Source organism: Phycodurus eques, chromosome 4 (genome assembly GCF_024500275.1).
Source record: "Phycodurus eques isolate BA_2022a chromosome 4, UOR_Pequ_1.1, whole genome shotgun sequence".
Classification (NCBI taxonomy): domain Eukaryota; kingdom Metazoa; phylum Chordata; class Actinopteri; order Syngnathiformes; family Syngnathidae; genus Phycodurus; species Phycodurus eques.
The window spans coordinates 32,713,974-32,726,184 of record NC_084528.1 but is presented as its reverse complement, the minus strand read 5'-3'; the positions used below and the strand labels follow the sequence as shown (position 1 = coordinate 32,726,184).

Sequence of the window (12,211 nt, the reverse complement as noted above, 5' to 3'; positions counted from 1 at the left end):
CAAATTTACACTCCCGATAAGTTCGGCAACAATCTGACTAATTGAGGCGACATCAGCGTAACATTGTGTTAAACGTAAGGCCTTCAAAATAAATGCACGCCATTAAAATAGTTTCACCACACTTTATTTGGACATATGGTGGCCTATTAAGAAGTTGCACTCAAATATTTTGCGCTTGTTCATTGAGTGAGATTGTAAAATAAGCCACCACATGGCCCAATAAACTATTATACTGCAAGCTTTTATTTTGAAGGTCCAACTTTTGACAGGATGTATTACGCAGATGTTGCCAAACTGAATTTAAGAGATGCTTTGAATGAATGTGCATGGATTCCAGGAACTGACTGGCTGACTCGCGCATTTTTTTTTTTTTTTTTTTTTTTGTGCACAGAAACCGAGCAGCAAATTGAGACAAAGAAAATCAGTGAAAACCAAATCCTATGAAAACTACTGCATACAAACATTTTCCACCATATTCAGTGGACAACATTTATGACTCAAACTAAAAACCATTTTCGACAAACAACAATGACTGCTGTCAAAATGAATAGTGACACACAAACATCAGACTGACCAGGAGACTGCAGTATGGCCACCACCTCGCTGTGTCCCCGCTCCCTGGCCTTGTCCAGGGGGGTCTTTCCGTCCTCGTCCCTCAGGTCAGGATTGGCGCCGTGACGCAGCAGAGTCTGCTCGCACACACAAACAACATTTAGCCCAGTGGCTGTTGACTGCCATCCTCCACCGGCGTGCGCGGGCGCATTACCTTTGCGACTTGCGGCCGCCCGAAACAGGCGGCATAGTGGAGCGAAGAGGACCTCTGTCCTCGGTTGACATCGGCGCCGCGCTCACACAAGAACTCCACCTGATGGGGGCAAAAAGGAGCGGGATCAACAACCGGCGAGACTTTCAAGATGTTTGGGCGTCCTTTACCATTTCCTGCGTGCCGAAGGCCGACGCCCAGTTGAGGAGGGTCTGACCCACGTCGTCCATGAAGTTCACCTCGAAGGCTGCGAACAGTTTTCAAATCACGTCAATCACAACAACATTTGCCTGCCCGTACTATTATAGTGAACACTCCTCAAGTAGTGCTTCTACCAATGCCGGTGCCAATACTGTAAGGTATCACGGCTCGTCAAAATTCACAAAACTTGGCCCAACGAGCTGCGGTGGCGGTTGCCGTCAAGCTCTGCGACATTTTCATTACGATTGCAAGACGAATGGCATCATCAAATATTGGTACTCAGTATCTGTGATGCAAGGTCATGTACTCGGTCAAAAAAAAAAAAAAAAATATATATATATATATATATATATATATATATATATATAATAGTATTGGTACATCCCTATCTGCAATTACTGTAACTCCCCTCCAAAATTATTATAATTGCCTAGAATAGATTAAACCCGAAATAGACCCTAAACGATGATCCCAAAATACTACAATATTGTTTTCAACCCTTAATCTAAAGTGCATTTTAAATTTAAAATACATATACCTGCACATACCAAAATAAATAACAAAAAGCAATATCATTTCAAACATCTTATTCTTAAAAATAAATGGCCAACAGATAATTTGATTTGGGAAGAAAAAAAAAATGCACCATAAGTGTGAGAATGCTGGTATCTGTCTTCACAACCTGTAAAAATACCAATTACTACTTTCCTATCATAGCGTCCCAGGTGCAAGGGCTTTTAAAGCCACGCTTTGGTTGACAAAATCTTTTCACAGAGCCTATAAAAAGACTAAATAGGGTTGGGGAAACAAACCCTTCTGCAGGATAATGCAAAACCTTCCCTGTTTATAATGTACTTGTGGGTCATTTGGTTTGGTTTTCCGATGAATGTGTCCTGTGCTGAGCAGATACTTAAGATGTCTCATTTACAATATTTTTTCCCCCAAGCAGTTTTGCATCTTTTAGAGCGACCCGACAAGGGTCAGTTTATTTTCTCCAGTCACATGTTCAGTGCAACACAACGCCGTCACCTCTTCACTACGTCATCCTTGTGCCTCTGCATACTATGACACCATTAGGCAACATCCTGTGGCATCTTACAGCATTACAGACAGAGGACAAACATAGGCCTGTTGATACTTTGGGTGAATAACTGAGGCGCTGCGGAGCGCTTACCTCCCGTGTCAATGGCGTCGATGAGCGCGTCCGTGTCTTTGCTGCGTATACAGTCGATGAGCTGTCGATGGGAGCGTTCTCCCGAGCTGTCCAGGCGCCGCAGGCAGGGGATGCGGCTGGAAGAGCCCGCCGTGGACTTGGGCAGCGCCTTGCGGCCCTCGAACAGGAGCACCAGCAGCAGGTCCACCAGACGCATGGTGTCCAGGACGCAGCGCTCGTCCCCGCCCAGGGCGCACTCCATGGAGTTGGGTAACGCCGAGCGCAGCAGGTCCTGGAGGGGCACGGCGGGTACTTTGATTAAATTCATTGATATCCCGCAGATTGGCAATATGAGTTGCCTCAATAGAGTAGAAGTCAAGTTCCTCGCACACGAGGGGTTCAAGACAAGCGAACCCTCGTAAGTTCACAGGTTTGATATTGACACTGGTTTGAAAGAACCTCGGGTCAAATGTTCATTTTAGTCTGTGCTGCAGGTTGCTTAGAAAACGGATGTTCATAATTTGGACAACCCTTATTTTAACCATGCGAACTTTTTTTGACCCAGCCCCCTTAAAGAATGGGAATCGAGAATCGTTTGGAACCGGAATCGGGACCGGAATCGCTCAAATTCAAACGTTGCCCAACCCTTGTGACAAACCAGCAAAAATGTCAATTAAACCCCTCAAACTGGAGTAAGAAGAGCGCTGACGACACGGTGTGACGTACGTGCGTGACGAGCGGCGAGCCTCTGCACAACGTCGACAGCAGGCTGACGATGGTGGACACCTGGTTGCTGAGCTTGGAGTCAGGGGCGGAGGGGGTGGCGCCTGCCGACGCCCGGCCAGGCTTGCAGGCGGAGGACGGGCCCGACGCGGCGCCGCCCGCCGCCGCCATGCGCGACAGCAGCTCCTCCGTCAGACCGTGTTTGGCCAAAGGGGCCGGGTCCACGCCGCGCCGGGTGAAGCGGTCGGCCAGCGAGGCGAAGCAGCGCAGGGCGCCGTCCGACACCTGACGAGCAAATCGGAAACCTTACTGAGTAGATTGATGATTGATACGACACTTCGCACAGAAGGGAATCACAATGTGATTTACGAGATGAAAAAAAATCTAGTCAGAGACATTATACGGTCCGTCCTTGGGGCCCCCCGCAGCCCCCCTTTTTGTACATGGCTGTTAAATCGTCATATATTTTTACATATGTCCCTTCAATGCTCAAAAGTACCAAACAGTAAATAATTTTGAGGATTTTATTTTTTTGGTCATAAAAACTCAATTCAAATACAATTTCAAGTGTTAACTCTCTCCGTTATGACTATGATAAGACACACTGATATTGCACGACTGCAAATTATGCTCAGCAATATGGATGCAAAATTATTTTTTTAACTTGTGGTATTCACAAAAAGCAGTTTTTAAATTCTTCTACGTTCTTTTGTCTCTTATCTACTCTCTTTACCTACATAGTGCCCCCTAGTGTCTAGACCGAGACACCACATAACTGAAATGCCTTCAATTGAGTGAAATGTGCAGCAAGACTGAAAAACATGCAGTTGGATATTAAAATGTCAGTAATGACAAGTTGTGATCTAAAATGGATTATATTTGAGTAAAACTTCGGTCACTTTTGAGCAATATTTGCTTAACATAAAACACATTTTGATCGCAAATGCAAGTTGTCATGAAATTATCAAGTATCGGCGATTACTCATTTGTAAGTACTTGTACTCTGTCTAAAAAAAATAAGTGGTATCGTTTGTTTTTGTGAGTGTATTTAAGCCACATACAGTATGTCCAAAGAGTAGTAAATGTGAGGAGGGCATAAAGGTTAAAGCAATATTGATTAGACTTAACCGATTAATCGAATGTGAAAATCATCGATTAATTTGATATTCAACTAAGTGTCGATTAATTGTTGCACCTCTCGTAAAGCCCCTTGGGAGCTGGTTTAAATTACGACGGAAACGGCATAAAATTGCGGGGTAGTGCGAGTCCTGTTACCTGGTGGTCTTCGTGCTTGAGGAGGCTTGACAGAGACTCGACGCACGTCTCCAGCGAGGCGTCCTGGGGCTCCATCTTGCTGCAGAGGCGCGACACCACGGCCATGGCCGAGTGCAGCGTGTCTTTGTGCACCAAGTGCCCGCTGTCCCGGATGAAGCTCAGCACGCAGTTCAGGCCGCCCGCCTCGAACACGGCGCCAGACTCCCTGGTGCAGATCAACTCCAGAACCTGAAGACCACACAAATACCGTTTACTATTGCAAATCACCTCAAATTCATCAATAAAACATCAATCACCCAACCCCACTGTTGAGGTTTTGAGGCTCCACATGCAATATACTGCAAGTTAAAATATCAATGACCTCTAGGGGGCATTCAAGGATTGGTCACTGCCATAAATTTAGGTCAAATCAACATTACAACATGACAGAAATAATGGGTGGTAGCTTACTGTAATTAAAATACTTTATTGCAGTTAAATTACTTTAACAAATACTGTTAACTTTCTCGCTTTCCCGGCTATATGGACGGACGGGTGCTGCGTCCGTTTGGCTTTTCCTTTCCCCTCGCTGCGTTGCTTGAACGCGAAATGCTCCTCCTCGTGTACATTCTATAGATGCCCGATCAAATTTTCAATGTTGTGTTGAAGCATTTAGATGATGTATTTCAGTTGTGCACAGAGTCCAAATAACTTACGTGTTGTTTGTCTGAGACAGCACAAAAATAGCGTTGGTTTTTTTTTCACTGACAGGATTGAAAAAAACTTTATTGGCCGTCAGATGGTTACGGTACTACGTCACAAGACGCGTTGACAAGGCTAAAAATAAAATAGCTTTTGAATTCATACACGACGGCGACGCGGAGTAAATGTCTTTTGCGGAGCTGATCGATGACGACATTGATCGGATCGGCAAACTACGACATGAAAGCCGATCGGCCGATCAGCATGAAATGCTAATTATTGGCTGATATCGATCAAACCGATCAGATGGGTGTAAAGTCGAGAATTAACAAATTGTCCCAATCGCATTCCCGAGTACCTTCTTAAAAAAAATGGATGAACATAACCATGTACAAAAGTGATCTTGGCACTAATATTTTCTTTTTAGGGATGTACAGAACCAATTGTTTGTCTTTTTTTTAGAGAAAGAAGGGTGCAAATCAAAGCAACTAACAGTTTAACAGTCTGAATGATTATGCAATAAAACCACCAATGGCATTTTTGAAGTGAGAGGCTCTTTCCATGCTGCAGCAGCTTACACCACTTGAATTACTTGCACCCCAAGTCATGTTTGCGACGCATGCCTGTGACAATAACGCAATACAGTGGACCTCCGCTATTTGCGGGGGATACGGACCGAGCCCGGCTGCCAAAAGCAGAAATCCACGAGGTGGATGGTGGTGCCGAACCACAAGTATGTAAGGGGTCCACTCTATTCCAAATAGAAGGGAAATGTGGCCTGCAACGCACGTTAAATATTTCACTGCTCTTACAACGGCTGCGTATCCCGAACAGACCGTAGTAACGTCGTCTATCACTAATCTAATGTTAATGTTACAATTAAAAAAAGACAACACATTTGATCAAAATGAACCTAAATATCTCCCATTTAACTATTCTCTTAGGACATTTACAAATGAGGCCATGTTATTACAGTATGTGTCATTTTTGCGACAAATGTGGCCCTTGACCACAAGTGTTTGCCTTTCACGCGACACATGTAAGCCCCCCCACCTTGACACACTGCTCGGCCAGGTCTCTGCTGGTCCTGTTGTTGAGCTCGACCACCACCAGGCGGTTGCACAGGGCTTTAATGGCGCCGTCCACGCCCACGATCCTTCGCGTGCACTCGGCCGACACGTCCAGGTAGTAGGTGATGGCGCGAGCCGTCACCTCCAGGACGTTGTCGGGGGCGCTCTCGTCCAGGAAGATCTTGCACAGCGCCGGGAGGAAGGTCCGCGGGGGGCACCTGAGCAAAAGAGCACGTACCGGTCAGTCACGTGATTGCGTACGCGGTTGGTGAGGTAGGATGCGACTGACGTCTCAAAGCATCGATCCACGTTGTCGGACATGAGCAGTAGCATGCACAGCTGTTCGAGGGCGATGAGCTGCATGTCGCGCTCGTCGCCCTGACCCATCTGGAGCCACTCCAGCAGGGTGTCGGGGTCCACGTCCGCCATGACGACTCGCCGCTGAAACGGCGAAGACACGGGTCACGGTTACCGTTGGGGTTTTTGGGGCCACATCTGACTTTAAAACAGACACAGATACAAGCTCATTCATTTGAAAATAAACACACACACTGTGCACGCGCACACACACACACACACCCCAAAACAATTCTTTTTTAAATTGTATTATTTACATATGATACATAATTACCATTTTTTTATAACATGTAAAATGTATATGTAAAATTGTGATTAGTTACAAGAAACAATTAGCAAATTATTTCACGCGATAAATGAATACAAAATACATTTTACCGAACCAATTTTATGAAACATGACAAAATGAATGCAACAAATCTTTTTTTCTGGGGAAAAAGAAAAAGATGGCACCTACCCGAGTGGACACCTCGGTAACGCACTCTCTATTGTCGTCCATGTTTCTGTCAACAACGAACTCTCTAATTACAAGCAGCACATTGACTGTCCCACAACATTGTAGACCACTGCAACACCACGCTGAAGGACTCGTACCGTACACGTGCGGCTTTGGGCTTGAGACTGCACAGATTGGAATGTCTTTGAAACTTCAACTGGCAGCTTGCATGAATATACGGACACCGTTACATCCTACATCAGCTACTGTGAAGACGCGTTTGTACTAGCAAGAACGACAAGCTGTGGTTCGCTGCCGAAGTCCGCCAACTCGGCCAGGCGCCTATCAGAGTGGAGACGGAGCCCTGTACAATCGGGGCAGAAACTAGCTGACAAAGGAAATCAAGGACACAAAGGGAGATTTTGCAGAAAAGATGGAAAACCAGTTTGTTGCTAATGACTCTGCGTCAGTTTGGCGAGGAATACAATTGCAAACCAGCTACAGGCGATTATCCCCCAAGCGGAGAACAACAAAGGCAACTGACAACGTAATAGGATGACAACTTGAGTAACCTTCTACTGCAGATTTGAAAAGGACACATTCACACCCCACCCCACCCAGCCCAGCCGCAACACCGATGACCACAATCACACCACTCCTCTCCTCCAGCTCAGCGTCTCGCCTGCCGTCTCCCGGTGGATTTACAGCTTCCTGACAGGCAGGACACAGCAGGTGAGGCTGGGGGACACCACCTCATCCACATGCACCACCAGCACTGGGGTGCCCCAAGGATCTGTCCTCTTTCCACTGCTCTTCTCTCGCTACACGAACGAGTGCACCTCAACGCACCAGACTGACAAACCCCCGAAGTTTGCAGATGACACCACAGTCATCGGCCTCATCAAAGACTGATGAGTCTGCGTATCGACAGGAGGTGGACCGGCGTGGCCGACACAACCTGGCGCTAAACACGCTCAAGACTGTAGAGATGATCATGGACTTCAGGAAACATCCTTGGCCACAGCTGCCACTCACGCCGTCCAACTGCCCTGTGTCAACCGTCGAGACCTTCAAGGTCCTGGGAATCACAGTCTCTAAGGACCTGAAGTGGGCGACCAACATCAACTCCATCCTCAAAAAGGCCCAGCAGAGGATGTACTTCCTGTGGCTTCTGAGGAAGCACGACCTGCCACATGAGCTGCTGAGGCAGTTCTACACAGCGGCCATCGAATCGGTTCTGTGTTCATCCATCACAGTCTGGTTTGGTGCTGCCACAAAAAAAGACAAACTCAGACTGCAACGGACAGTCAAGGCTGTCGAAAACTGGTTAGGCGACTGGTTAGAGCGTCAGCCTCACAGTTCTGAGATGCAGGGTTCAATCCCCGGCCCCGGGCTGTGTGGAGTTTGCATGTTCTCCCCGTGCCTGCGTGGCTTTTCTCCGGGCACTACGGTTTTCTCCCACATCCCAAAAACATGCATGAATTGGAGATTCTAAATTGCCCGTAGGTGTGACTGTGAGTGCGAATGGTTGTTTGTCTGTGCCCTGCGATTGGCTGGCAACCAGTTCAGGGTGGACCCCGCCTCCTGCCCGATGATAGCTGGGATAGGCTCCAGCACGCCCGCGTGAGGAGAAGCGGCTCGGAAAATGGATGGATAAATATTTGAGCTAACCAATTTTCGGAAAAACAGCCAAATTAATGCAACTATCAACATGGTTTGTTTTTTTTGTTTTTTAAAAAGCAAATTTTTTTAATTTTATTTTTGTAATTAATTTAACGATATAGTAAAATGTATATTTATCCGTAAAAAATATTTATAAAGTAGTTTTATTTCATGCTTTAATGAGATGAATACAAAAATAAACATTTTAGGGCTGGGCGATTAATCGAAATGTAATCGTGCTTTCGATTTTGACTTCTAACGATCCCAAAAACGTTATGATCGAAGAAAAACAATTAATGTGCAGCGGCGTGGGTTGCGCATGAAAGTTCAATGGAAAACCCTATTGAAGGGCTAGTTAACATAAGCATTAAATAACAGGAGGGATTTACCTTCAAATAACAAATATTCACACACAAACACCGTAGTAACACAGGCAGACAGACAATATAACAAAACACACAGGCATCTAATCTGTGAAAAAACTTTTATTGGGACTTGTCTTTTTTTTTAGCTTACTGTGTAATATGCAGCTCCATGCATGTGTTCCACCACACTGCCCCCAAAAGGCCAAGGCACGTACAGCAGGAACAGCAGATACAGTCATGCCTTTGACTGTCTGACATGAAATCAGACTAAAATTTACCTGTTTTAGGTCAATTAGGATTCCTAACATTATTTCCATTTGCTAAATGCCAGAATATTGAGAGAAGGATTTTTTTTAACAAATATACTTTATGTGATAAACAGTCATCCCAGGTGTGCCAATCTTTTTAGCCATGGCTATATATATTTGGTATTTATTGTTTTTTTTCTTGTTTTTTTTCTGTTATTTCTTTTTTTATTTTACTTGTTACTGACTTATTTTCTGGTTGTTCTATTAAGTTATATTTAAAGTTGAGTTTTGGTGGTTAAATAAATAAGTTACGAAATCAGCAAATAATCGTGATTTCAATAATCAAAATAATTGTGATCATAACTTTTCCCATAATCGGCCAGCCCTAAAACATTTTAATTAACCAGAATAACAGTCATATATTTAATGAGGAATTTAAATTATTATTATTATTTTTTTAATCCAACTTTAGGGGGGAAAAAAATGGTTAAATTTATGCAACAAACAAAGTGTATTTCTTGCATTATTATTTTTTTTAAGTTGAATTGAATAAAACAATTTATGGTCACTTTAATTGTATTATCTATAACAAATTTACTCATAATTTGACAATTCGGGAAAAAAAACAAATGTGTATTCGGAGAAAAAAAAAGGTCAGGTGACCACTGACCTGGTTGGCCGTTGGGTAACGTGGTCCGGCTCTGGGCCAATCAGTGCTCGCAGTGGACTCGCTGTTTGGGATTCATCCAAGCACGTAAGAAGCGGGGCGTCGCTCTCACACGGGACTGTGGGACATCAAGTGTGCGCGTCTGTCGTAAAAAACACACAACAGAATTATTTCAAGCTTCATCTTTGACTTTGAAATCGGAGGACATCTGCGCACGAATCAGCAGCGGGGCACGCTGGGAGTTTTGGACGGCGGCTTAGTTGATTCAGGGCCGATTACAAGCTGATGCCCAGACAGATCCTCTTATTGCTGCCCCCTCCCCCCTGGCAGACGCTAAAAAAATTTTAATATATATATACACAATATACTATTTCAATCATTGAAACCAAAACTATACCGCAATGATCCCAAAACACTTGAATATCATTTCAAACACATTTCACATTACTACCCTTCAAAATAAACCACCTACAGATGCTTAAAACAGACATGCGACAAAGACTCTCAGTAATTTCCACTAACAACCCAGGCTAAACTTATCTCCTCCCGAACAAAAAGTTTCAGGCCTCTTTGGGAAGTCTGAAGCTTTCCGCCGCGTTCCTTAATCTTTGTCGGAATCCGTCACGGGGTGATGGAGAGATGAAAAGGTGCGTCCTTCCTTTTGACGTAGGAAAGGACGGCCCTGTTGAAAAGTAATTCCACGCGCCATTTCTCCACTTGTCCTAAATGGCGTCATCGCGCGACGTACGGCGACTATTGCTGACCTAAGTCTCTAGCCTGCGGATTTACCTGTACAATATTTACTCCATAGGAAAATGAAAAATAATTCTGATTCTACCCTTGTCAAATGTTTCTACAGCGATTCAATCAAAAGAAATAGCAAAAATAAGTCAAACTAAATATTAGGACCTTGAGACACAGCGAGCGCCATTAAAACCTTGAAACTATTTGCTCTTTCAAATGTATTTTCATAATGTTAAAATCATCAGGGGCAGTGCAAGGTGGCGCTGTGGTGTTTGATAATTGATTTCCATCCTATTACATCATATACTCATGCAATAACTGTCCCGTGGTAAGTTTCTTGACAGAATTCTAAAAATACGGAAATTCAGACATTGTTCTGGAAGTGAATTTCGATGAGTTGGCAGCTCTGCAGTCATAACCATAAAGGCAATTTTACTTGTAAGTGGCATAGTTTTATAATTATTAATTGGCAGATTTGATTTATTTGTTTATTTTAATGTAACGCGTTTTGTGTTGCATTTATGTATGAAAAGCACTTACAAATAAAGTTTGATACGTCGATCGATAATTTCTTTCGGTGTCTCGGCTTTAGGTTCCTCGGTTTTGGTTTTCGGTAAAGAAATTTCATTTCGGTGCATCACTAGTTCCAGAGCGTTTTTTCCCCCCCTCACTCGTACAAGCGATTGGTGGATATTTGTGAATGTCAGCCTACAGGCGAAAGGGTTCCCCCAAGTAGCAGACGAAACAAGAGAGTTAAGGAAATATGTTGCGACAATCAAGTTACGCTGCTTTCCTCTAATTTGAAGGCCTTTTTTTTTTTTTTTTTTTTAAACCTGATTTCCAGTAGGCGCTATCAAAAAAAAAAAACAATCCCAAAAAAGGCATTTTTTTTACCGACACACACAAAAAAATAAATCCTTTTCCTGAGGGAACATATCATCCGATTTTCTAAATTCTTGCTGCGCTGGACTCAGGTTCCAACCAGACTCAGCATTCTGACAATTATTTGGGGCAAATTTTGTCACGTTACTAACTTGCTATTATCACTAACACAGTCTGAATTAAGTCTGAATTACAGTTAATACAGTATTTGTATGAAAAGCCATGAATAGAAAAGCAATCAAATGGAAATCTGTAAGTCGTACAGCTATAGTGTCATAGACCAAAAACCCCCTGTAATTTTCTTTATCGATTCAGCGATGCAATACAATATTTCTTCCCGCAATTCAATATCCATCCGTCCATCCATTTTCTGAGCCGCTTCTCCTCACGCGGGTCGCGGGCATGCTGGAGCCTATCCCAGCTGTTATCGGGCAGGAGGCGGGGTACACCCTGACTTTGACTCTAAATTGCACCGACGGGCAATTTAGAGTCAACTCAGCAAATCTGCTGAATCGATTCGCGACCTGACCACTGCGAGGGGCTTGTGCGTGCGGTTCGCGTTGTATGCTTGGAAGCCAAACAAAAAGGAGACTACTGGAGACAAGTTTTTTTCACATACTTGGCAAATAAAGGGGTTTCCGATTCTGATGGGGCGGCACGGTGGACGACTGGTTAGAGCGTCAGCCTCACAGTTCTGAGGAACCGGGTTCAATCCCCGTCCCCGCCTGTGTGGAGGGAGAACACGCAAAGTGTTCTCCCCGTGCCTGCGTGGGTTTTCTCCGGGCACTCCGGTTTCCTCCCACATCCCAAAAACATGCACGAATTGGAGACTCTAAATTGCCCGTAGGCATGTCTGTAAGTGCAAATGGTTGTTTGTTCCTATGTGCCCTGCGATGGGCTGGCAACCAGTTCAGGGCGTACCCCGCCTCCTGCCCGATGACAGCTGGGATAGGCTCCGGCACGCCCGCGACCCGCGTGAGGAGA

The 12,211-nt window shown here is 44.5% G+C and overlaps 1 protein-coding gene across 4 annotated transcripts in view; it reads right to left on the bottom strand.

Annotated features, from left to right (window-relative positions):
• The window catches only part of hectd1 (HECT domain containing 1), a 49,550-nt gene that overhangs the window by 35,278 nt on the left and 2,061 nt on the right, over nt 1–12,211 (bottom strand). For 2 of the 4 annotated variants that reach the window (XM_061675385.1, XM_061675388.1), the window contains exons 2-10: nt 9,605–9,743; nt 6,156–6,307; nt 5,850–6,084; nt 4,116–4,343; nt 2,844–3,125; nt 2,139–2,409; nt 934–1,010; nt 767–865; nt 575–689 (exon numbers count right to left, since the gene is read on the bottom strand). In XM_061675385.1, coding sequence (XP_061531369.1) covers nt 575–689; nt 767–865; nt 934–1,010; nt 2,139–2,409; nt 2,844–3,125; nt 4,116–4,343; nt 5,850–6,084; nt 6,156–6,295 — 1,447 coding nt within the window. In that variant the 5' untranslated portion in view covers nt 6,296–6,307; nt 9,605–9,743. Of the gene's footprint in view, nt 1–574; nt 690–766; nt 866–933; nt 1,011–2,138; nt 2,410–2,843; nt 3,126–4,115; nt 4,344–5,849; nt 6,085–6,155; nt 6,366–9,604; nt 9,744–12,211 lie in introns of all 4 variants that reach the window. The other 2 variants (XM_061675386.1, XM_061675387.1) reach the window with 2 other exon arrangements.